This window comes from Letharia lupina (assembly GCF_014066315.1).
Source record: "Letharia lupina isolate WasteWater1 chromosome Unknown contig_9, whole genome shotgun sequence".
Lineage (NCBI taxonomy): Eukaryota > Fungi > Ascomycota > Lecanoromycetes > Lecanorales > Parmeliaceae > Letharia > Letharia lupina.
The window spans coordinates 699,474-724,073 of NW_023502978.1; the positions used below are offsets into that span (position 1 = coordinate 699,474).

A 24,600-nucleotide genomic window follows, 5' to 3' on the forward strand; every position below is an offset into this window, starting at 1 on the left:
AAGGGAGGGCGGGCTAGCGATCACTGGTAGGGCTGGCGTTTATGCGACCCGGCCCCTTGAGATTGAGTTTCGAATCACAAACCCTGCTACAGTGCTAATTCATAACATTATGAACACGACACTGAATAGTGTTGTACTAGTACACGTTCGGGTGAAGCTTTCATGAATTCGAGCAGCAGCTGAACTCTACACTGAAATGGAGATGGCACCACTTCTGCCATGATTGAATTAGGCCTTGCGCGGATCACTCGACTCTTGAAAAACACCCCAATTCCATGGCGCGCAATACATGTTGCAGGCACCAATGGCAAAGGCTCTGTGTGTGCCTATGCCTCGGCAATGCTGAATGCTGGGAACATCAATTGCGGCCGTTTCACGTCTCCACACCTGATTGATAGGTGGGACTGCATCACCATCAACGAGAAAAGCGTGGATGAGGATTTCTTTCGCGAAGTTGAGGCCGCTGTGAAGACGAAAGATCAGAGCGAGGACATCCAAGCCTCCGAGTTTGAGATCCTGACCGCTACAGCATTCGAAATATTTAACCGAGAGAAGATAGAGATCGGTGTTGTCGAGGTTGGTTTGGGTGGCCGAAACGATGCAACGAATGTCCTCGAGCATCCGGCAGTCACTGTAGTTACCAAGATAGGGAAAGACCATCAGTCCTTCCTTGGAAGCACCTTCGAAGAGATCGCAATGCACAAGGCGGGCATCATGAAAGCCGGCGTGCCCTGTATTGCGGACGGAAGTAATACGACAGGCGTCCTTGAGGTTCTGAAGAGCAATGCAGTAGAAGTCGGTGCTGCCTCGTTGCTTCTTGTTCCTCAAGACGCCGATCCAGCTGGTCAAGTCTGGAACGTCGTGGCCAAGGAAGAACTCATGGACCACCAGCAGATGAACATATGTTTGGCGTTTGAAGCTGTCAAGGAGGTGCTTTCCCATTGCTATCCATCATTGGACCCGCTCCGGCTGTTGCCTTCGATCCCAAATGCTGTTTGGCCGGGCCGTCTGCAGAACCTCACCATCAAATCTTTGGCTGGCAATGAGCGGCAAATGCTCCTTGATGGGGCTCACAACAACCAGTCTGTTGAGGTCCTGGGCACATATGTAGATCAGAAACTACGTGAAAAGCATCGCCCTGTGACCTGGATGATTGCAATGTCGAAGGGAAAAGATATTCAAGAACTACTGTACTTTCTTTTGAGATCAGGGGATAATCTTATTGCTGTAGAGTTCGGACCAGTGGAGGGTATGCCGTGGGTGTGCCCAGAAGAAGCGGACAGCATACTGGGCGCAGCACGAGGACTGGGCATTTCGGATTCTTCTCAGATCTTGTCCGGAGACTTAGCACAGGCGCTTCAAGTAGCTGTGCGAATTGCTGATGGGGGACCACTAATCGCTGCTGGGAGTTTGTATTTGGTGTCAGACATTTTGCGGCTGCTGAAACAGGCCGAGCTTCTGAGCAAGTGAGAAGAAATGAATGGACCTATTACCACTATTCCTGACGACAAAACTTTACAGTAATCAACGTAACATACACATTAATCAGTAACTTCGGCTCTGCCCCCCAAGATCGCGTTTTGTAAAGTTGTTCGATACAGGAACAATAGCGGGAACACGCTTCCGCGTCAATCACCAGATTTAAAGTTTGAACATGTCAATACTAATTTTACGTTTACTCTTCTCTCTTAGCACAAAGGCAACGTCCGTCTCTTCAGACTCTGGGATGCGTGTAGGAGGACAAGGGTTGTTTCTCTAACCGCGTGTCAAGGTTCTGACGGGGGCAATGGCGAGCAGATCCGCATGAGCGCAACAACACATGGAACGGTCCTCCACTTACGTTCTTGTCAACGCCTTGAGCGAATTTGAAGACAGTAAATGGTACCATCGCCGCCTAGACACACGGTGCTGTCCCCATAAACGCTGTATGATGAGGCTCACGCGCAGCCTGTGCAGACAGAAAGGCCATTCCCCAGGAAAAGGCTAAAACTTCCTACAATGGTCTCACGCAACCCCCTGGTGGGGGCTCCTGCAACAGATTCTCATCAAGGCGATACAGCTCACCTACCAAGCAAGAAAATCGTAAAGGAGACGCAGAGGGAACCCGCTGGCCTTGAGACTCCAGAGGAGTCCAAGAAGGAGGGACAAACGCTCAACAGGGCTCAAGATGTTGCCGAGCTCAAAGATTATGTACGCATCGCTGCACCAACGACTAAGGCTTCTGATTTCTGATTGGATGCTAGCAACTTGGTGATTGTCTGGGCAAAGGCGCTTTTGGATCCGTCTTCAGAGCGCTGAATATGGGAACTGGGGAGACCGTGGCTGTGAAACAGGTCAAGTTGGCAGATCTACCTAAAAGCGAATTGAGAGTTATCACAGTACGTTTGCAACCCTCCGCCTTCCGGTATTGGATCACCTCGCTAATACTGGTTTCTTCGTGACACAGCTTGAGATCGACCTCCTGAAGAACCTAGATGTACGCTCTTCATTCCAATAGTCTAGCAAGACCGTTAATGGAATTTCTAGCACCCAAACATTGTCAAGTATCGTGGGTTCGTCAAGTCGGCAGAGTCACTCAATATAATCCTGGAGTACGTGGTCTAGCCTGCCTATGGCCTGCTAACGGAAAGTGCTAATCGGTTATCCATCAGGTATTGTGAAAATGGATCATTGCATTCAATTTCGAAGAACTTTGGCAAGTTTCCAGAGAATCTAGTGGGCATCTACATGTCCCAAGTACTCCATGGACTGCTTTATCTCCATGAGCAGGGTGTCATACATCGCGACATCAAGGGGGCCAACATCCTCACAACAAAGCAGGGCCTTGTGAAGCTTGCAGACTTCGGGGTCGCTACAAGAACCACAACTTTCCACGAGTCTAGCGTCGTCGGTACGCCTTATTGGATGGCTCCGGAAGTGATTGAGCTGTCAGGTGCTACCACAGCGTCCGATATATGGAGTCTGGGATGCACAGTGATAGAGCTCTTGGACGGAAAGCCTCCCTACCACAAATTGCAGCCCATGCACGCTCTGTTCCGCATCGTGAATGACGATCATCCCCCGCTTCCGGAGGGGGCATCTCCAGTGTGTCAAAAAATTAGAAGCAAATGAGGAACAAGAAAGCTAATCTGGCGGCAGATTGTCCGCGATTTCTTGATGCAATGTTTCCAGAAAGATCCAAATCTTAGAGTTTCCGCACGAAAGCTGTTGAAGCACCCTTGGATCGTCAACGCGAAGAGATCTGATGCCGTGGTACCCAAGAAACCTACGGAGTATGACGAGGCTGTGAAAAGCGTCCAGCAATGGAACGAAGCCTTGAAGTCTCCAAACGCGGGATCCTTACGGAGGACCTCGCGGCCAATGTCCTCCAGTCCAATACCTGGACGGCGGGAAACCAACCATCCAGCTGTAACGCCCGTTCGAGGTCCGCTCAATCTTGCAAAGCCCCGCGTCAACACGGAGCAGTTTAGATCGCCCAACAATACTGCCGACGACAATTGGGACGATGATTTTGCTTCGGCGATTTCGCCCAGCGCTTTGCAACTTCCCCACCTGAGGCCACATGATAATTTTGGGGGCTTGCTATCTTCAGAAAAGCTCAAAGCTTTCGCTTCTTTTGAGACTGTGACGGAGGAGGCAAATTGGGACGATAATTTTGAGGGAGATCTTACGGTGAAGAGTCCTCTCCAGCTGACCGAATCCGATCCATTAGACACGATTCGCCCCTACAATCCGAGGCGCCCAAACAATTCGCAACCGAAAGTCCCCAATTCGAACAAGTCTCCACCTTTGAAAGTTTCCCCAGTCGTTTCCCGCCGGGTCATGGCCGTACCAGCTGTACATCAAAAGCAGTCTCCGGCTAAAACCAACCTAGTCTTGCCGACAACCAAGTCCTACACTGAAAGCTCAGAAGATGACTTTTCAGATCTCATAGCATATGATACTGCAATTGAGAGCGGATTTCTGAAGAACAAAGTAGGACATTCTGTTCTCCATTGGGTTGTCCAGAATTGCTAAATAGTGCACTACAGCACAGCCATGCACTGTCACCTCGACTATTCCACCCGTCGGACATGAGCTCTCTGATTCATTCCATGCAACCGCCGAAGCCCGGTGGTAGCCTGCGCCGCCCTCCAACGATATCGAGACAACCTCTTATGCGGAGAACAAGATCTTCCGTCGAGATTCAAAGATACGCCGAAGATGACCACGACGAGGACTACTCAGACATATTTGGTAAAGGCAATGCTGTTCTCGACAAGCCAGAGAGTGAGAGGGGCTCTGATGAGGGCACTTTGATGCTGACTTCGAAGCTGTCGAACAACTCATGGCTGGGGGACGATGACGATGACGATGACGACCCTTTCGCTCAATTAGAAGAGGGCTTCGATGAGATGGATCTTGAAGCGAATGTCGCTAGAGACAAGTATGCAAGGTTGTGTACCCAAGTCGAGGGGCTTGTTGGCTCTCTCAAAGTCTCTCAGGCGGACGACATGCTCGCAGACCTGTCAGAGCAACTGCTTGAGGTGCTTTCCGACTTGCCAGATACCAAGAGTGTCATAATCAGTGCTCATGGTATGCTTCCTATCTTGGAAATCCTAGAGAATTGTCGGCATCGCGACGTTATTTTCAATCTTCTAAAGATAGTGAACGTCATCATTTTCAATGACGTTGAAATCCAGGAAAACCTATGTTTCGTTGGAGGCATACCAATCATCACCAAATTTGCGTCGCGGAAGTACTCTAGTGAGATCAGGCTCGAAGCAGCAGCCTTTGTACGTCAAATGTTCCAGACGTCGACCTTGACATTACAAATGTTTGTCAGTGCAGGAGGGCTCAAGGTATTGGTTGAATTCCTCGAAGAAGACTATGAAGAGGAGCGTGACCTAGTTCTCATTGGGGTAAATGGTATCTGGAGCGTGTTTGAGCTTCAGGGTCCTACACCGAAGAACGACTTCTGCCGCATCCTTTCTCGAAACTCTGTTCTAGATCCTCTGTCTCTGGTTCTGAGTAAGGTCCTCGATGAGGAGGATGAGCTAGCCGAGCTCTGCGAAGGTCGAATCGCGAATATATTCTTCCTCTTCTCGCAAGCCGAGAACCACGTGAAGGAGTTGGTTGCAGAGAGAACAGTTCTACACCGTACTGCAATCCACTGGTCTGGTGCATAGGATTTCGCTAACATATCTGCAGGCGTTCTCAAAGAGTTGAAACGGATGTCACCAAACCATCAGATCACAATGTTGAAGTTCATCAAAAACCTCTCCATGCTTTCAACAACGCTAGATTCGCTACAAAATTCGAATGCAATAGACGTTCTTACTGACCTGCTTCGCAATAGTTCCAAAGAGCCTCATTCGAGAGAAGTCTCGAACCAGATACTCAATACAATCTACAATTTGTGTCGACTTAACAAATCGAGGCAAGAGGATGCTGCCCTCAATGGGATCATCCCAGTACTTCAGCGTATCATCAAGACAAAGGGACCACTTAAGGAATTTGCTCTGCCCGTACTCTGCGATATGGCGCATTCTGGCAAGGTGGGGAGGCGTGAGCTCTGGAGAAACAAAGGGCTCGCATTCTACATCTCCCTCCTTGCAGATGAATACTGGCAGGTGACAGCCCTTGACGCAATCTTCATCTGGTAGGTGCTCTTGTGCAGAGAACGCATCCAAAATTGCATACTGACACATTTCAGGCTTCAAGAAGAGACGGCTAAAGTGGAAGAGCATCTTCTCGATGGAACCTTCACAACTGGTATCATCAAATGTTTCACTACTTCAAAAGCAAATGCTTTTGAGAACCTCTTGGAGCCTTTGCAAAAACTTTTGCGACTGAGTCCACCAGTTGCACTTAATTTAGCCCACCCTGACCTCTTTCACCGCATTCTACGCAAGCTCCAGTCAAACAAGGCAGTAGTTCGACTCAATCTCCTGCGCATCATCCGCAGCATTTGTGATGCCAGTGAAGAGCAAGGAGCCCTGATCAGCAGATATGGCCTTGAAGACACCATTCAACGACTGGCAGAGAACGACGGAGCCGTTTTGGTGCGAAACATGGCGGGTGAGCTTATCAAATCAAGTGAGATAAACGACAAGCTAGGTATGAGTGGGAGCAAACGTCGACCGGGAAGGCGCTCTAGCTCCTCGACGACGCCGCCGAGCTTACTGACAAGCTATTCGATGCCTTCCACACCCACGAGCAATCGTTCGGTACATTCAACAAATTACTCCATTGGTCGAGATGTCAGGCAAAGGAGCGCCATTAACGGCGCAGTGCCGTATAGACCGTCGAGCAGAGATGAGAATGGTACCAGCGCCCTGCCTGTCATTGTGAATGGATCCGGGTCTGTTGCGAAAAGTCGACTTCCTCGCACCACTTCGACACGGCCGCCACGACAACAGGCAGTGGTGTCACCGAAGAAGGGGGAGAACGCTGTACCCAACGGCGCTACGCAGGATGTTGGTCCAATACCTGGTCCACATTCGAGAAGGCGAAGGCGAATTAGCGGCGATACACGGTAAAGTTAATGAACCTCCATTTACGAGCTAAGGGAGTAATGGAAGCAAGGTTGGACTTGGGTCAGAATGTATGCATAGCATTGGCGTCGATTCTCTGAACATGCTCAACGTGCAAATAGCATGAGCACGCCGAGTCTCACTTGCAGCATCTCTGCGCGCCTACTTCTAGACCCAGTGTTTGATACTCTTAGAGCGTCAACTAATTGTATGAGAATGAAGGGAATGAATGTCTTGTCTACAGCGACTATGAAGAAATATCGAAGTTTCAAACATTGTAGTACATGTTCAGACAGCAACCTACCCCATATCTTTCTCAGGGTAATGTAGCTTATGGAGTAGCCGACCATACCTACGAGTACACTAATACCTTAGGCCAAGTCATGCGGGGACCAGGAGTCAAATACCTTACGTTAGCTATTAGTGATACATTTTACACGGTGTTGTGTGTATTTTTCAGCCACGACATGCCGTCATTGCCCAAACCGGATTCATGCTAGCGTTGGAGAAGTCAAATCCAACTTCATCTCCCGCCCAGCTTTACCTCCCAATTTTTCCATTTCTTCGTCTTGCCAAACAAAATAATTTTTTACCCTCATACCATCCAGAATCACTCACTCATCAACCATATCAATTCGCACCAAACACTCAGTCACAATGGCAACCCTTCACTGTAAGTCCTTCTGCCACTCGTCCAAGCATCGTCTATCATGTATCAAGCTTGCATCACTGGTCAATCTTTATTTGCCTACTATTAGCCTTTGATATCTCCCATCACCATTCGCTCCGCTTGCCCGTTCAATCACCAAGCCAAGCTCCCTGAATCGCTCTCCCCTAATTCCGCCACCTTCCATATCATCCCTCCAGCATCCCCTCGTCAAGTCTCCAAGAATGGTTGACCTTGTACCAACACTCATTTAACACCAACTTACAGACCTCCCACCTGTCAAGCCTTCGGCCATCGCTCTCGGCACCATTTTCAATCACGCCGCTTCGCTTGCCATCCTCGCACCTGTCTTCGGTGACACTTATCACCGCGCACAAGCCGCAAATTCCAAGGAGGAGTTCCTCAAGTCCAAGGAGGCCGCCGGTGCCGCCGCTGCATGGGGTTCATCCCTAGTCGGTAGCGCCGTTCAGTCTTACGGTGTCGGTGCCTTGATCAATGCTACTGGTACGCTGAGCTACAAAGGTGCCGCCTATCTGGGTAGCTTGATCTTCATGGCTAGCTCTGCCCCGAGTGTACGTAACATAGCCCTGTTTTCGACCTTTTAAAGCGGAATGATCCTGGCTGACATCGTGATATCATAGTTCATCTCTCAAATCTTCACCGAGAAGCGTCCTCTCGACACTGTTGCAGTGGGCGCCCTTGCCCGTGTCTTCGAGACCGTCGGTCTCAGCTTGTTCCTTACATACTGGGGAACCCACACCAACCCCTTCGACTAAACGTACCGTTTTTGAATGCAGAGCTTAGGCCGCCTTTGAGAAGTCTAGATCAGCAAAATACAGCAAACATGGAATACGAAACAAAGAGGTGGGATCGTATGGTTCTTCTAGCCAGCCGACGATTGTGCTTCTGATGGCGTGGCTACCGGCGGTGTTGTAGTAGTTTTGTGTGTATCAACAACAACTTTATCGAGAACCCAGCAAATTGCTCTACTCTCTATATTTCGACCCCACCGCTGATTGATCTGACTGCTACTAACATTGCCTATGCTTTCTATGAAGCCTTCTATTCGTCACTTCAGGACACTAGCCACCTGTAAAAGCCAAGAACTGCTTTCAAGGTGATTTTGTACGACTGCACACTCCCCCTTCTCTGAATCGGAAACACTGTCTGTGGTCTTGTTGCGTGTACACATCCTTCCGTCGTGTACAGCATTTACTCCCTGATGTGGACACTCACTTTATAAATCATGCTCTCTCCGCAAGCCTACATATTGTCACAGCTGACAGAACGCAGAAGTCAGAAGACAGATATTTACCATTGTCTGTTTCATCTTCTATGTTCTTTCCACGGTCCTCGTTCCTCGCATAGTCCATCGTAGAATTACGAATGAAGCCTGTTGGGTACCGTTAAAGATGACGTAGTACTTGAGTTGTGCTGTCCTGGTTTCGCGAATATAAATGGGCGATTCTTGATTGGCCACTTTCTAGAGCTGTAGCTCTGGTGTGGATGGAATAAATGACTGCCGAGTTTGCAGCTTTTGCACATCAGGTTCCTTGTCCCATTCCATGGCGTTCTTTCCAAGGTTTCAACTGCTAGAGCTCTCCTACATGCTAGACGTGTCTCTCATCGCGACTGTATGGATAATTTGAGCAGGTCCCTCATTTCAACTCGACTTGAGCCTTCCAGACAGAGCCCACGGCGTTAAAAAACCTGATATGATTGCAATGTTTCACTTGGCTGGTGTGAATTGACTGGGAATGAATGTTGCATTTTGCTCTAGACAAAACGGCTTAAATGAGGCTTATGGTGATAGTAAAACATTTAGCTACTCTACACTGAAAGGCCGACAACAAAGCTCGCACGTCTTATCCTTGCGAGACGAACATCAACATTCATCAACGATTAGCACGGCGGCGGGGACCCGAAGCCTGCCATTCCATGAGAGGAGCCCTGCCACGGTTTTGTGACGCACGATGATCCGGGTCCCGTGCCACCAAGATATTTTCGCCATTAGTAGAAGAGTAAGGTCTCATCTCGCCGTTCACGGGTGTTGGACCGGAGTCGAAGGAATTATTCCGACGGAAACTTTGAGTGTTAGCCTCACCGCGGGAAGGCAGGGAGCTGCTATAGGTCGGCTGGCGCATGGGAAAATGAGCGCTTACAACAGCATGCTGGTGCGCTGGAGTTGTGGTCACGAGCTGCTGGCGGTGAGAGCTGGAGTTGCCCGAGGGATGGTTGGTCTGACGGCTGCTGCTACGAACATGGCTGGAAAGGCCAATGCCTCTGTCAGAGGAATGCCGGCTGGCAACGGACGGCGTCCTCGATAATGTGATGCGACCTTCCCTATTCGGAGACGGATCGTGATTCCGTGAATGAGCCGGCGACTCAAGCTGAGATTGCATAGCGAGTGCTGACTGTCTTCGATAGTACAATGTTGAGCCATCGCTACTGACTGACCGATAGCTGCGGCTGCTTGGATCGATTGTTTGATCTCCAAGCTCAATTGGGAACATGAGGCTTCCTTGGTGGTAACCCGTAAACCGACGCGCAGGCGGCTGCCCAGTGGAAGGCAGTGACGAGCTAGGCGAGCTAAAATCCAATGAGTGTTCGGTGTCAAAAGATTCTGGTGGTGGCTGCCAGCCGCCTCGCGCATAGACGGGGCCTGCGGTACCCGTGTTGGCACGGGGAGACTGACGGCGATCCATAGGTGGCTGCCCATTGTTGGTCCTAGCCCCTGCCAAGGACGTGTTGGATGGCTCCATCGAAGAGCCAGGCGCAAGCATTGAACGACTGAGACCACCTTGAGAGGGGTGCCGCTGGGGCGTGATAGGGGCTCGTTGAAAGTGTGTAGCGTTGACATGGTCGTGCTGGTAATCCAGACCATGCATGTCAGAAGATGGAACCCTAGCCATATAGACAGACGGCTGCGGCATGGGAATGGGTGGAGGCGGCATTTGATCTCTACTTCGACATACTCCGAACCCTCTCCCGCGAAGTGCGTACTCAGTCTGGTGTTCGGTATCGCTCCGCGAATCCACACGCTTTCTCTTCGAGGAGGAACCATGTTGCTGCATCGAGTCCTGTTGCGTGACGCCACTACGGCCTTTGAAGATCCCAGCGCCTTGCTTCAAGCAGTCGAGATCAGCGGCACTACCCCGGGCAATGCGTGAACCTCCGTCCAGAGGAGAGGACTTTTGACCTGCGGGCTTGAGGTCCATACTCTGATGCTGGGAGCGCATATCCATTTGCTGCTGAGGGCGTAGACCCTCGGTTAGGCTGACACCAGCAAGCTTCAACGTGGTCTCAATGGATGAGACATCTTCGCCCAAGGCCATGAGCCTCCGTCCTGCGGATAACAGCTCACTGAGAAGCAAGCTCAGTACCCTGCAGCAGAGGCGTAGGCACATGTATCGCAGAACTCACTCTCGCAAAGGAGCAACACTGCTCAGAGAGCGCACTATCTCTGGCTTCTTATCCTCCCATCGCTTGAGCGCCTTTGTCAACCCTATGAGCTTCTCGCGTGTTTTGGTTCCGGAACGTAACAGAGAAAGGTAATGAAACTTCATGATGGTCAGCCATCGCAGATCAAGTCAAATCCAAATTGATTCACCCACTCGTAGTGCTTCAAGCCCGGGGTCCCCACCACTGAGCTCGATTGGGGGCATTTGGAAGTAGACATCTGGGATGTTCTCATCGTATTGGCCTTTGGAGGTCCCATTGATAAAGAAGAGCGCCTTGTTCGAGTGGTCGTCCTTCTCAATAGAGCAAAGGGGACACGGCGCTCGAGGAACCTCTTGAATGGAGTGAAATGGTGCGCCTGCATGTCTGGCGTATTAAGTCTATCTATAAAAGACTCTGTGCTGCTGGTGGAGCACAGACTTACCTCCACCTGGAAGATGCTTTCCGCAAGTGAGATGAGCACATTCAGTGAGCCAAAGCTTCGTGACTTTGCCGTTCTGAGAGTCCTCGCGATCTTTGCGTATGAGGCCACTGTTCTGGTCATCATCGGCATATATAGTCGACAGTGTCTCCTGACAGATGGTGCAGCTGAGCACAATGTCGGCAGGCGAAAGTTGAAGGCTCAGGCTCTCTTGAGTAACTGACATTATTGGCCTGGGAAAGATCAGGCCGAAGAAGGTACAGCAAGAGTTTAAGTGACGGACTATCAAACTGGACCCTTCTTTCAGTACTTTAGATTTCAAATGGGGCTCGGGCTGTTTGTTTGTCTTGATAAAAGCGATGTTAGTGAGGTCTAGGCATTGTTGTTTATGGAGACCCACGTTCCCTTTGTCGAATAATATTCTGCATTCTAGACATAAGGCAAGGCCGTTTAGAGGTTCAACAACTCATTCAGTGCAAGAGAGATTGGACCTAAACTGTATCACGTTTGGAAGGCATGGACTTTGAGATAGGTACACAATGGCTACACACGAGCAGGGTACGTGCCCGCAAGGCCAGGTCACGTCCTAAACATTGTCGCTTTGGAGGGTTGTGCGCGAATGCAGAGACCAATATTTTCTCCCCTGCAAGTTAACAGAAAGGCAATACTCGTTAGACGTTTCAAGGGATGGAAGTAATGTCTGTCACCATTCAGGACAGAGCATGGTGATAGATAGGACAATGATTTTCAGTGCCTGTTATCAGTGTCTGTAATATACAGCTTTGACGATCAGCTATGCCACGAACTAAACAGCCAATCAACGACCCCTCTTTCATGCCGATCTTCATACAAAGGTCCGACAAGGGTACCTATGACAATGTCTATCAGCAGTAGCTCTCCGACACGAGGCTTTATTGACCTACTCCTCTGGATATCCTTGCTCTCTGTCAGCGTTCATGACATATTTCCTTCCTCCCACTGGAGATGCTCTGCTCATGCCACTGGGGAAAGGTGGAAGTCCATCCGGTCCGAAGATACCTGCTGTAACATTCTTGTCTTTCTCGAAAAAGGCTGACAGTCCCTTTTGCTCTCCTTCTTGCTTCAGCTGCACCATTTGCTTCGCTCCTGCGTCTCCTATCTGTAACACATCTTCTTTTGGATTTGCTTTGCTTCCTACAGACAATAACCCTACAACGTCTGCCTGTTTGACCACGCTGAGTCGGGGATAGTTGCGGCGTATGTCTCGTTTGTAGTACGCGTTCTCTGCAATGTCGCCAGCTGGTACAGTGACTGGGTCATCATAGGCTTCTGGTGGGTTGGCGCCTGGAGGAGGGTTTCGATATTGAGGGTTCAGAGGGATCCCAGTCGACCTTTCCGGGTCAATGGCAAGAGCTCTCCGAATGCGCTCCCATACACCATGCGACTGAACAGTGTACTTCTGCTTGACTCAGCGCTATATCGGCGAGGATTTGCGCTAGAACTCGCCTTCCAAACCGCCGTAGCCGTCCTCGCCGATTGAAGTTGCCTCGCTGCTCCGGCTCCAGCATTTGTGGCCATGGATGCGAAGAAAAAGGCCTGATATTTGAGAGCTTGGTCAGTCCGAGATCCATTTTTGGATTCGCCTAAAGGGCGAGGGTTCGTTTACCTTCACTACTGCTTTCACATCTACCAGCTATCAGCTGAATATGTTAGGTAGGTTGAGGATAAGCGGAATGAGTCTTTTCCATACGGACGCGACCTGTTCATAAAGACGCGACAGGGATTCTGGAAGTGCCGAGCGTGCCAAGCAGCTAAGTGAGAAAAGAACAGGCATACATTTGTTATACTGGAGAAGGAACATGGTTCAAAATCCCATTGCTCGTCTGCTTTTGGAGCTCTGTGCAAAGCCCGCTCTTGATTGGAGAGGAGTCGGTGTTACCCTTCGTTGCAGGGTTTGGCAAGAGATTGCCTGGGAATGGCCTACAAAGACATCCTAAGCTTGTACCCCTCCGTCAAGATTCTGTGCAGAATCTGCAACTTCTGCTGCGACCTCAGCTTGGACTTCGTCTCCATCCGCCGTTTGTGGCTGCCCGACCTCCTGAGCACTCGTTCTTCCTTCTTCAATTTCCTTCTCGAGCTTCTCACCTTCCGCTACTTTCTCTACTCTGTCACCAACTTCCTCCCCTCCGACAATTTCTCGAACAACATCAACGGTAGCAGCAGGACCCTGGTCAAACCTTGAACATTGAATTCGAGGTCACAGGCACGGGAAAAGCAAAAGACTTACACCTAGACTAACTGCTTTAACTTTCCCGTCTTTGTTGACAACAAAGACGCCTCGGGTGGTTCCACTGGGGGATTTCTTCATACCAATTGCACCAATAAGGGTCGCCGTCGGATCGCAGAGCAGAACGTACGGTAGATTCTGCTTAGTCTTGAACGTGGTATTAGATTTGGGAGAGTCTGTTGAAAGGCCGTAGATGGAATATCCAGTTGCTGTAAGAGGCGTGAACTCGTCTCGAAATAAGCACGCCTCTAGATTACAAATCCGCTATCAGTATTGCCTGTTTGAGGAGGTGTATGGAGCCTTGGAGCAACGAGTGAAGACTCCCGAGACATGTCTCGAGACTCAACTTTTGCTCCAAATGGGGGAATATGAGCTCCATAGAAACGTACGAGTGGTACCTAATGAGGTGACCTGTATCAGTATATCTAGCGTCTTACTTCAAAAATCACACGTAGCTACATGTAAGTAGAATACTTGAAAACGACAGAGGAGCTCGAATTGAAAACAGTGGAATGCCTACATCCAGGTGTTGATGCTTTGGGATACGTAAAGAGGACAACCCCAGATTTGCTTTCATCCACAAGTTTCTTCAATGTCACTTTCTCGCCATCGTTGGTCTCGACCTCTCCACCAAAACCATCGATCGTAATGGTGTCACCCACAGCCACTTTCCTACCCGTAGCCGCTGAACCGTTTGCGGACGAATCGCCCTTCTTGCTAGAGGTAATTGACTTGACAGAGTTGGCTTTCTTCATTGGTGGTCGTGATGGTGCTGGGTCAGGAGGTGCTTTGCGTTTACGCAGCTCTACCATCTTGGCTGTATGATGAGTCGCTCTGTAAGGAATGCAATTGAAACAGAAGATTGATGATTTAGTCAATCGAGAGGATTTTGGGGGGATGAGGGGGATGGTGAATTGAGGTCTACTACTTGTGCGGATCAAGGGCAATTGATGGCTCCAGCTGGCATTATCGAATGCTCTCCGATCGCCTTCCCGATCCCGAATGTTGGATCCATGTCCTTGATGCGTGCGCCACAGACGCAGTAGTATTCGTGGAAAGACGCGGGGGGGAACTTTCAATAGTACTGTAGTACGGAGTAGAGTGGTGGAGATAGAGTATGTCGATACGAATAATACCGCTTCTGAATTTGAGTATTTGACAGATTCTCTAAGGGATGTATTACGTGTATTCTGTGATTTTTCTGAGGTCCTTTTCTCCGAGTTCGTCGGGAGAAAATTTCCAGGTAAAGCAATTCCGAGGATAATCCCAGGGCAAAATTAATTTCTTCACCACAACTATATGCATATTCGCCCATAGCTATCCATACATAGTCCTGATGAGTTCAACATAATCTCATCCTAAATCGAAGCCGTCTCTACACCTCCGACACCCATATTAGACTCGCTTTGCGTCTACGTACTTTCCACCCACTTCGCCCCTCAACCTCTGATACTCAGAGAATGCGCGTCTTTTCCTCCACCTATACCTTCGACTACAGCTGGAACGAAGTCTCAACAGCTAATTGGCTCAAATACTGCCCTTGGAACAAATCTTCTTCACATGTCATCGCCGTCGACACCCTCTCCCGCAATGTCGATCCCAGCACTGGCATATTACGCACGGAGCGCCTTATAACATGCACTCAGTCCGCGCCAGCATGGGTCATTGCCATTATGGGTGGTAGCTGCACAACTCACTCATACGAAACATCCTATGTGGACCCGGTGGAGAGACGCGTGACTATGTGCAGCACCAACCTCACATGGTCGAATATGATCAGTGTGCGAGAAACTGTGGTCTATCAACCTGACGACAGTCGAAGTGAGCCAGGCCACGAGCGGACCAAGTTCGAGCAAGAGGCAAGGATCACAGCGTTGTGTGGGGGTTGGCAAAAAATGAGGTCCAAGATCGAAGAAGCCAGTGTGGAACGCTTTCGAGAGAACGCCAGGCGAGGGAGGGAAGGCTTGTAAGCACCCTTCCTGAGTTGTTTCTTTCCCCTTTCATATCATTTTTCGAGCAAACTCAATAATTTGTCCCAAAAAGAAATGCTGACTTTGAGATGGTGTAGTGAAGCCGTGCTGGAGATGAGTAGGAGGGTATTTGGAGAAGAAAAGGAGAAGGAAAGGAGAAAGCAGGAGATGGCGGCGTCTTGATCGACGAGACCGGGCTCGCTCTTCGGGCTTGCTCTCTTGAGGATTGCATTCATGGCTTGGTTTAGCGGTCATACAGACTGGCGTTTTGATACCACGGGATGATCACGAATAGCGAGATGTCACCATTTCTAAGGCGTCTAATCGGGCAATGCGTGTTCCCTCTTGCATATATATCTATCACTACAGAGCCCTCAGAAACATAGACCAGCTCGGGCGGGAATGGTAAATTTATCTTCCTGAATTTATAAAAAGACTCCGGAGTCATCCTCGGTCTTTAATCCAACAGCGAACCACCCCGGTGTTTCCTGTGATATACTCATAGATCCACCTTGACCCTCCGGATTGATGAGTAAGACACAAAGTACAGTTCTTCTACCAGCCGAGAAGCGATATAGAGATGTTTCTCAAGTCGCACCCACGGAATGGAGAGTTGTCCTCCTGACACCCTGAGTAAGCATGGCAGACGTTGATGAAACTTGTCCCACCCACCTTGATAGATTCATGGTTCTGTGAGCTGAAAGTCCGTTAGCTGGGGCTATGGTTGTGCATGCGTGCACCTCAGTAGTTAGAAAGTCCCACCATGGAGGTCTCGTATAAGACAAGACCTGACGTCACATGCCCGATCTTGTTGATCGAAACTTGGCACATTTCTAAAGCACTGCGCCTAATTGTGTTGTGGCTTCACCTTGGATTGTTGATGTAGTCGAAATGGATTGGGTGTGGTGGTGGAGGTTCTCCCAGTAATAAAGCTATTCACATCAGGCCCCCCAGCAAAACCTTGCCCAAGCCAGCAAATTCAGCCTTGACTCCTTTTCTGCTTTCCTCCTCAAATTCTTTGATAATGCCTGCCACGATGATTTTGCGTAGTTTCGCATCCGCCTTCGCAAAAATCTCCCCAGTTCCTGGAACACACAGCGCTGGCGAAGGAATGAGACCCATGATTCGTGTGTAGCAATCGATCAATACGTCACACAAGGTTGCAAAGGTCTCAAAAAAGTCCGGATCAAAGGGCAATGACGGAGTGAGCAAGTGTGTGTACTCCTCGCCAGGTAATAGATCCTGCTCACTGGCTGGAAATGATGACGCAGTGGACCCAGCCGTTGCCCCAGTCGTCATCGCCTTCAGATCGGCTGGGTCGCTCGTATTCATTGGGAGCCCAATATCTGTCGCTGAGCTTGTTCTTCGAGCCTTCGTACTGACATGTGCGGCACGCTTAAACATTTGCGGTAGACGTGCCCTAGAAAGAGAGGAAGCAGAACCCCCTTCTGGTGGATGTATCTGTTGGTATGATTCGAACTCCACTAGAAGTGCATTAAGAGCACGGAGGCACTCCTGTGGGTTCGAAGAATTCAAGTCTAAAATGTTGGGAAGGGAAAGACCAAGCAACAGATAGTTCGTTGCCCTGCGGGCAAGCTTTTTTGGCTCGAAGAAGGGTATTTTAGCCAGATCGGACCTGCTAAAGAGCAGCGTATTAAACCAATAGACCCGGCCCTTATGAGCCTTTCTCAAGTAGTCAAGGGTAGAAATCCTCTTGGACGACACGTCATGAATTTGCTGATATACGATGCTTGGATTTTGCACTCCTCCAGTGGAGGCTGGCGGAAGACTTGGGGCTGATAGTGAGGCATTGCTCCCGCCTTGGCCAAAGCTCACGCTCGATTGCGAGGTGCTTGGAGGCTTGCCATACTCGGGCCGAAGGCCGTTTCCAAAGGCAGTAGTAGCCATTGTAAGCGAAGGTGTGGAGTGATTGAGGTCTGCATAGGTAGAAAATGTTGCGACTGGCGAGAGGATTTCGTCCACGCTTTGCTGGATGGATGAAGCTTTATGTGACGTGATAGACGATGAAATCGAAGGCTGGTGTCTGCTCAAATATGAGGGAATGGGTTTCCTGTCCGACAGCTGTGATATGGCAGCTGCGTCTTTGCGAAAGGCTCCCTGGTAGGAGGACCTGGAAGAGGTGGAGGATCGTTTGGTGCTGAAGCTTGGAGAGTGTTCTTTGTCGATCAGATCCCAGGTCTGGTCAGTCTGTTGAGGAGGTGAGATATTGCTGGCGATGCGTTTGGCAGAGGATTTGATGCTGGACACAAAGTTTGTGGTGCTTGTTGGTCCTACCGAATTCCGATGCTGACCGCGCCCCATATCTCTCCAATGGGAGGCTAGTACATTGCCGGTGATGTCTCTCTGGAGTCTGGGTTACTTTGTCATGGTAGGCGGAATACAAAGCTATACATGAAGTTGTTATAAAGCAGGCTGTAGATGAGATGGGTAGCCAATGTAGCTATCTAGTTGTAGGGACAGGTAGTCAGTATCAGGCGCTGGAGAAGGTGAAGGATCGACAGGTACCCCCACCATCCGCCATTTTTTTAGCTCTTTATTTGGGGAAACTCTTTACATCCCATCACTTCCTATGGCTCCGCCCCCAAAATACAGTAACACTGCTCCTATCTTCTTATTGTCCTATCGAATGGACGACGCAGCTGTACCTAAGCCTGGCAAGTGGCCTGTAGAACCTCAGACCGATGTCAAGACTTCTGAGGACAGGATCTGGGTAGACGGCTGCTTCGATTTTGCTCATCATGGTTTGCATGCTCGGCGTCCCGAATTTCGGTGGTTCCAGAGAGCTTATGGAAATCAGGACATGCTGGCGCCATGCTTCAAGCCAGAAGATTGGGAAAAGAGCTCTTGGTTGGGATTCATTCCGACGAAGAAATCATGGACAATAAAGGCCCAACCGTGATGACTTTGAAGGAGCGGTTGGTGCCCCTCAGGAACATATCGAGAGGCTAGCTGAAGCTACAAGGCAGCGTGGCCGCCGTTGATGCCTGTCGCTGGTCGACAAAGTCCGTTCCATATGCTCCATACGTCACATCATTGCCATGGATATCCCACTATGGTTGCCAGTACGTCGTGCACGGCGACGATATCACATCAGACAGCAGTGGAGAGGATTGTTATAGGTATGTCAAAGCAGCTGGTCGGTTTTTGGTGGTCAAGAGAACGCCGGGGATCTCCACAACCGATCTTGTTGGACGAATGCTTCTTTGTACAAAGAACCATTTCATTAGGTCACTCCTGAAGACACTTGCTGGCGAAGAAGGATCTGAAAGCCCTGAAGAACGGAGAAGACTGGGAGACGAGATGACTCAGAGGATCAGGGATTACGCTACAGACGAGACTGGGTTGCAACCTGGACCACAAGTTCTGAGCTGGGCTGGATCTAAGGCGGCCATGGAAGATCATGCCTCAGAGGAAACAGGCACCTATCATACTATGGCCAATGGCAAAGCTCCTCATCAAAGCCAACGTATCGTCTACGTAGACGGAGGTTTTGATCTTTTCTCATCTGGACACATTGAATTTCTTCGGCAAGTGGCCATGGCGGAAGAAGCAATGGGCCATCAAAATGGATGGTATGAGGACCCCAATAAGGACTATGGCCCTGCATACATCGTGGTTGGTGTTCACGATGATGAGGTCATCAATCACTGGAAAGGTGTAAACTACCCAATTATGAACATTTTCGAGCGTGGCCTTTGTGTCCTTCAGTGTCGAGTGAGTGCGGTCCAAACGCTTTTCCAAGCCTCTGAAACTAACCCGCAGGAAGTATGTTGACTCTGTCATATTTTCGGCCCCTTTCACACCTAGCAAAGCCTACCTCACTAACATCCCGTACGGCATTCCCAATGCGGTCTATCATGGCCCCACGTCGTTTATGCCCCTTACGTATGATCCTTACACGGCCGCCAAAGCATTGGGTATATATCACGAGATCGGCAATCACGATTTTCAGAATGTGAACGCAGGGGAGATCGTGCAGCGAATCTTGAAGAGTCGAGAGATGTACGAGGAGAGGCAAAGAGCGAAGGGCGAGAAAGCTGCAACAGAAGAAGCTGTTCAGAGAAGAGAGGCGATGGAGCAAGAAGCAGCAAGGCTAGAGAAGGACCGAGCAGGTAACAGGTGAGGAACCGATGTCCACCATATCATCATTGATCACTGTTGTTGCATGGCAATGGCGTCCAAGTCTTCCTATCGTGACTCTAGTCCAACTCCGACGTTTGTCTCTTTCTCTTTCATGACTCGAGTCTCATTGGCAGCTTTTTTTCTACCTCAGACCTAAAAAAGAATAACACCTTTCCTTACTGCGCGCATCTCCATCTCTGTCATGCGTAGCAACTTTCGAATTCTCCCTCGACGCCATCATCGTCAACGTGAACGACAATGCTTTTCAAAATCGTAACTATCAACCGTCCAACTATCTTTCATTTACCACAACACCCCATTCGTGATCTTCTCTTCCGTACATGATATTGGTAAGGTAAGTCTTCAAGATCGCCGCATACTTGCCCGTCACACCTTCAGACATCGGTATCTCTAGGTCCTTCCCCCGGAAGTGAATACTAGATACCGGCGCAATGAAGAACTGCAAGCTCGTCAGCACATCAAAATCCTTGTCTATGAGAAAACGGGAGCATACCGCCGTTCCCGCGGCAAATGCTTCCAGTAATCTTCCGTCTTCTGCCGCGTCTTCGACCTCACTCATAGGGTATTTTCTCTCCACAACCTCGAGGTCTCCCCCCAACCGCTCTCTTGCCAACTGGAGAATGCTTCTTCTTGTCACGCCGTCAAGGATGATCTTGTCATCCAACGGGGCTGTTACCAATTGCAGCTTCCCACCAATTCTCCAAACCACGAAGAAATTACTCGCCCCAGCCTCTGTGACATCACAGTCCTTACCCAACAGCCACAGCACCTGGTCAAAACCCCTCGCTTTGGCTTCTCCTTGGGCAACTAGACTTGGTCCGTAATTGGCCCCCACTTTTGCGTACCCAAATCCTCCAGGCCAGGCGCGTACGGTATCTTCTTTGCTGGCCAAAAGCTTGAGTCCTGGCCTTGCTTTTGAAGACTGTTGTATACTGTTACTGCTTGGCCCCGCTGTTCCACTCGGCGTGTCGAAATTTGGGAAGCAGCATGCGATGATGTACAAGAGCGCTTCCTTGGGCTTCTGTACCCCCAACGCTGCCGCTGTCGCGATCATTGTCGGTCTCAGGTACAGAAAAGTGCCTGGCCGGCTCTTTGGTAACCACTTCTCACCGTCTACTGCAACGAGTGTCTCAATGAGCTTTTGCAGCTCATCAGGTTCGAAGGCTGGAAGGGATATGCGAGTGGCACTGTTGAGCATACGTCGGGTGTTGCGGTCTGGTCGGAAAAGGCGAAGTCTCAGGTCGTGGCCGCGATAAAACCTCAAACCTTCGAAGCATTCTGTTGCATAGTGAAGAACAGAAGCGGTGGGCATGAGTTGCAACGGTCCGTAAGGTTGGATATGAGGAGCCGCCCACCCGCTTGTCGAGGTCCATTGGCAGGTCACCATATGATCTGTGCACACAGACTGTGTCCAGACCTCTGGAGAATCAGGCTCTGGGACGGCACGAGGACTGAGATTGCGGGTAAAGACGAGCTTAGAAGCGTCTAGCTCGTTGATGACAGGAGTGATATCGCCATTGGGGGTTATCGATGGTGCTGTCTTAGTGATGGTGTGCTTGATGCCACATTGAGTGAGCTCTGATGAGTTCTGAAAGGGTGCAATGGCGGTTGGGGCCATTTGTACGGCGTCAAAGTACAAGAATACGAGAGAAGACAAGAAATATGTATGACTTTTGCTCAATCGGACAGAAGGTGGAGCTTGGCAAGCGATCAATTGGGTAAAGCAACGGACAGGGTATCAGATAGGTTTGTGTTTTCGAAACAGTAACGTAGATAGGAAGGAGCTGTAGGGTTTTATATACACTTGCTGGGCCAAGAGATTGATACCGTCCCTAGAGTACTACATTCCCAACGCCGGAGCATTCGAGGGATCGCATAAAGAAAGTCTTGTTAAGCGGGATGATAAGAACTGATTCAACAACAATCAAGGGCTCCTTTTCGCCTTACAGCGGCTGTCTGTGGGGCCGATATCGCATTTTTGCTTTGGATTTCATGCTGCAGTCTTGCTCAAAATGACGCTGCAAGGTTGAACAGCCCGACAGAAGCCGGACACCCTTATTCTGTGTGATGGCTAAGGTTTAAAACTATCTCGACCGAAAAGCCATAGGTGAAAACCCTAGGCTTTGTGCTGCGATAAGAAGCCCAATTGAGGTCTGTAGCCGCTCTTAACCGTCATTGAGAACGAAAATTAACTGTAGCTCCGCCTCAGACCGAGTCAAGAAGCCACATCTCTTGTACATCACGATATGGACTGGGGTCACTGAAAATCACACCCTTACTACTCGTCATCCCTCAGCATGGCCAGAAAGGATTCCTCGTACTTCTTCTGCTTGAGCTCCAGCTTCTAGTGAAGAGGAATTTGGTTAGCATGCGAAAGTACGATGAAGACAGCCACGGGTTACATGCCTTGTCGCTCTCCGTCATTGCCTCCATCGCCTCCTGTCCAGCTTTCTCAATCTGCTCCATGAATACCTTCCTCTCAGCCTCGATCTCTTCCATCATCTCTCGCTGCTCGGCGTCAACAAAGCTGTTCGGATCGAAATTACCCGCCAGGAGATTGTCAAGTCCATCAGGACCGATTATCAGCGAAGCGAAGTGACGAAACTCGGCCTGCACCTCGGTCCATTCGTCGAATTGGCGCTCAAATTCCTTCTCCTCGGCCTCTATAGTCTTCCGAAATTTCTTCATGCGAACGCCGAGCATAGTCTTGCCGGATTGCTTGCCGTCCGTAGAGGTCCACTCGAGCTCTTGCTCCTCGAGAGGATCCGCAATCGCATCGCTGACCTTGATGGCATCTTGCTCTCTCTGATCGAAAAAATCGTAGGAGTCCACCAGGCGTTGCGAGAGGGCGAGATAGGTGGCGTCGAGGATAGCAGTAGCTTTCTCTTCAACAGTCTCACGCGACTGCTCAATGCTGCCTGTCGCATCTTGATTTCAGAGTGGAGAAAGAGACATTGAATTCAAAGGATCTTACCTGCGAATTCAGCGGCCAGAGGGTGTTCTGAGATGTGCTTTGCTATGTGCTTGGGCTTGTACCCCTTGTTGCTCTTCGAGAATTTGGCAGGTTTCTCAATGGCATCCTTCATATGGTGGGACTTCTCCTCACGTCGAGCCTCCTTCCCGGTTTTCTTGAACATTGAATTCGTTGCGACGGAATTTTTGGCGTGAGCCTTGACGTTGGGTTTGGTCTTTGCCATGTTGAGTGAAGGGTTGAGGATGTGTTGTTAGGTGTAGTAATTGTTGAAATAGACAGTTAACTATGAGAACAAGCCGGTTGAGTAGAGGAAGAAAGTCAAGTTGGTTGTAGAAAAATTTCTGCTTGTGCATGGAAGAAAGTAGAAGTCGGTGGCAAAAGAACCAGCCTCCTTTTCCATCAAAGTCAACAATGCGAATGTATCCCAGCTCAGCCCTCCAGGTCTGCAGAACGATAGATGAACAACCCTTGCCGAACGGTTTTGTTTTACTCTCTTTATGAAACCATAAATTAGTATTGTGGGATGGGGTCTTAATCTCGGTCTTCGATCGTAGGAAGCCAATTTCTGTTGAGTTGTGCATGATGAACATAATCAAACTACGGCGAACCTAGCAACATTTTAATGACGCTGAACTCGTCAGGTATTCATTCGCAACAGAGGCGCCTTGCTTTGTTCTCCAGAAAAATTGTACAGCTATCAGCTCACGATTGTGCAGGTGCCTCTGAAGGTGCTTCCGAAGGGGATTCTGCAGGAACAAGAACTCCCTTCTCCTCCAACATCCTGGAAAGCTCTCCGTTCTGATGCATCGACATTAATATGTCACACCCCCCAACAAATTCTTTGCCCACGTAAAGTTGTGGTATCGTAGGCCAGTCCGAGTATTCTTTCAAACCTGACCGGAAACATGAGCACGTACTGGACGAATCTCGCAGACAAAAGGGGCTCGTGCCTTGCCTGAGCTCCTCATCTTCTAGCACATTGAACGCTGAGAACTTGTTCGGATCCACACCTTGCAATCCAAGAATCTGTATGCTTGCTCTTGAGAATCCACATTGTGGTGTCTCTGGCGTACCCTTCATGAACAGTACGACAGGCTTCGAGGCCACGGCTTGGTCTATTGCCGCTCTTGTTTCTGTAGACAGAAGTCGTAGTTGTGAAGGTGTGAGGCGCGTGAGATGAGGTTTGGAGAGATTAGCGGCGATTGGTCGCGAAGGCCGCGATGCATGGCGGAATCCCTGGGATATTCAGCATACTGACCATTAATGCACAACACCAATCTCACCTGCGAAAGTATTGTCCTGCAAATCATCTTGGGGTTTTGGAAAATTAGAACGAAGTTGGAAAGGGCGAACTCGATATCTACTTCGTGAGCCGTTGCCGATGACGCAATTTCAAGATCGACCATGCGACGGACCCTGATCATCCACTTTCTGGATTCTAGATTCCTCTTTCTACAGGCTTACTGTGTTGTAGGAGATTGCACATATTAGTCTTCATCGCCTGGACCATAGAAGGTATGATTGCACTTAATTGTATATGAAGCCACCATGACCTCTACTAATCCTCGCCCTTTGCCAGGGCAACCATCCAGCATTTCAAATCCCTTCGTGGCATCTGAGCATGCTGGTGACGACAAGAGACACCTTCTCCTAGCCTCCAGCGGTAGCGTTGTGACTATCAAGCTTCCCAACATTTTGAAGGAGCTGTCCCGTTACAATGAACTTTCTATTCGAATTGCCTTGACAAAAGCCGCTGAAAAATGATTCGCAGGCCAAAGCGCCGAGCAGCCTTTATTTACATCTCTCTACAGTGGCAAGACTGTTGACGGGATATACCGTGATGAGGATGAATGGGACAACCCATGGGTGAGAGGGAGTGGGGTAGGGGTATTCTTCACATTGAGCTACGACGTTGGGCGGATATTCTCGTGATTGCTCCTTTGTCGCCAAACTCAATGGCTAAAACGACTGCCGGCCTAGCGGACAGCTTGCTACTCTCTGTGGTACGGGTCTGGGACACTACTGGAGAGGTTGAAGGCAGTAGGAAGAAACGCATCGTTCTGGCAGCAATGAACACAGCGATGTGGAGGCATCCCGTTACGAGAAAGTAAATTCAGGTGCTGGAAAAGACTGGGACGTTGACAAAGAGCATGACGGATGGATC

General features: G+C 49.6%; 11 protein-coding genes across 11 annotated transcripts; 5 read left to right on the plus strand and 6 right to left on the minus strand.

The window, feature by feature from the left end:
- Positions 1 to 219: 219 nt before the first annotated feature.
- HO133_010661 (uncharacterized protein) lies at positions 220 to 1,470 on the plus strand (the record flags this gene model as incomplete). Its single annotated transcript, XM_037301513.1, has 1 exon — positions 220 to 1,470. The coding sequence occupies one exon, from the start codon at positions 220 to 222 to the stop codon at positions 1,468 to 1,470; it is 1,251 nt and encodes a 416-aa protein (XP_037153147.1).
- A 528-nt stretch (positions 1,471 to 1,998) lies between these two features.
- HO133_010662 (uncharacterized protein) lies at positions 1,999 to 6,521 on the plus strand (the record flags this gene model as incomplete). The annotated part of the gene is made up of 9 exons (XM_037301514.1): positions 1,999 to 2,190; positions 2,244 to 2,378; positions 2,447 to 2,476; positions 2,527 to 2,591; positions 2,652 to 3,084; positions 3,139 to 3,975; positions 4,032 to 5,139; positions 5,191 to 5,641; positions 5,696 to 6,521. 9 exons carry the CDS (start codon positions 1,999 to 2,001, stop codon positions 6,519 to 6,521), a joined length of 4,077 nt encoding a protein of 1,358 aa, XP_037153148.1.
- Positions 6,522 to 7,172: 651 nt separating this feature from the next.
- Positions 7,173 to 7,958, plus strand: HO133_010663 (uncharacterized protein; the record flags this gene model as incomplete). The annotated part of the gene is made up of 3 exons (XM_037301515.1): positions 7,173 to 7,188; positions 7,450 to 7,754; positions 7,824 to 7,958. 3 exons carry the CDS (start codon positions 7,173 to 7,175, stop codon positions 7,956 to 7,958), a joined length of 456 nt encoding a protein of 151 aa, XP_037153149.1.
- Positions 7,959 to 9,077: 1,119 nt separating this feature from the next.
- On the minus strand, positions 9,078 to 11,288 carry HO133_010664 (uncharacterized protein; the record flags this gene model as incomplete). The annotated part of the gene is made up of 4 exons (XM_037301516.1): positions 9,078 to 10,566; positions 10,606 to 10,742; positions 10,797 to 10,999; positions 11,066 to 11,288. 4 exons carry the CDS (start codon positions 11,286 to 11,288, stop codon positions 9,078 to 9,080), a joined length of 2,052 nt encoding a protein of 683 aa, XP_037153150.1.
- A 693-nt stretch (positions 11,289 to 11,981) lies between these two features.
- On the minus strand, positions 11,982 to 14,140 carry HO133_010665 (uncharacterized protein; the record flags this gene model as incomplete). The annotated part of the gene is made up of 7 exons (XM_037301517.1): positions 11,982 to 12,500; positions 12,548 to 12,637; positions 12,708 to 12,734; positions 13,047 to 13,268; positions 13,329 to 13,576; positions 13,718 to 13,726; positions 13,849 to 14,140. The coding sequence occupies 7 exons, from the start codon at positions 14,138 to 14,140 to the stop codon at positions 11,982 to 11,984; spliced, it is 1,407 nt and encodes a 468-aa protein (XP_037153151.1).
- A 648-nt stretch (positions 14,141 to 14,788) lies between these two features.
- HO133_010666 (uncharacterized protein) lies at positions 14,789 to 15,481 on the plus strand (the record flags this gene model as incomplete). The annotated part of the gene is made up of 2 exons (XM_037301518.1): positions 14,789 to 15,294; positions 15,397 to 15,481. The coding sequence occupies 2 exons, from the start codon at positions 14,789 to 14,791 to the stop codon at positions 15,479 to 15,481; spliced, it is 591 nt and encodes a 196-aa protein (XP_037153152.1).
- Positions 15,482 to 16,234: 753 nt separating this feature from the next.
- On the minus strand, positions 16,235 to 17,620 carry HO133_010667 (uncharacterized protein; the record flags this gene model as incomplete). The annotated part of the gene is made up of 1 exon (XM_037301519.1): positions 16,235 to 17,620. One exon carries the CDS (start codon positions 17,618 to 17,620, stop codon positions 16,235 to 16,237), a length of 1,386 nt encoding a protein of 461 aa, XP_037153153.1.
- Positions 17,621 to 17,945: 325 nt separating this feature from the next.
- Positions 17,946 to 19,442, plus strand: HO133_010668 (uncharacterized protein; the record flags this gene model as incomplete). The annotated part of the gene is made up of 4 exons (XM_037301520.1): positions 17,946 to 18,060; positions 18,117 to 18,234; positions 18,286 to 19,033; positions 19,086 to 19,442. 4 exons carry the CDS (start codon positions 17,946 to 17,948, stop codon positions 19,440 to 19,442), a joined length of 1,338 nt encoding a protein of 445 aa, XP_037153154.1.
- A 291-nt stretch (positions 19,443 to 19,733) lies between these two features.
- On the minus strand, positions 19,734 to 21,080 carry HO133_010669 (uncharacterized protein; the record flags this gene model as incomplete). Its single annotated transcript, XM_037301521.1, has 2 exons — positions 19,734 to 19,901; positions 19,956 to 21,080. 2 exons carry the CDS (start codon positions 21,078 to 21,080, stop codon positions 19,734 to 19,736), a joined length of 1,293 nt encoding a protein of 430 aa, XP_037153155.1.
- A 660-nt stretch (positions 21,081 to 21,740) lies between these two features.
- On the minus strand, positions 21,741 to 22,659 carry HO133_010670 (uncharacterized protein; the record flags this gene model as incomplete). Its single annotated transcript, XM_037301522.1, has 3 exons — positions 21,741 to 21,806; positions 21,869 to 22,380; positions 22,437 to 22,659. 3 exons carry the CDS (start codon positions 22,657 to 22,659, stop codon positions 21,741 to 21,743), a joined length of 801 nt encoding a protein of 266 aa, XP_037153156.1.
- Positions 22,660 to 23,138: 479 nt separating this feature from the next.
- HO133_010671 (uncharacterized protein) lies at positions 23,139 to 23,860 on the minus strand (the record flags this gene model as incomplete). The annotated part of the gene is made up of 2 exons (XM_037301523.1): positions 23,139 to 23,672; positions 23,720 to 23,860. 2 exons carry the CDS (start codon positions 23,858 to 23,860, stop codon positions 23,139 to 23,141), a joined length of 675 nt encoding a protein of 224 aa, XP_037153157.1.
- Between the last annotated feature and the right edge of the window lie 740 nt (positions 23,861 to 24,600).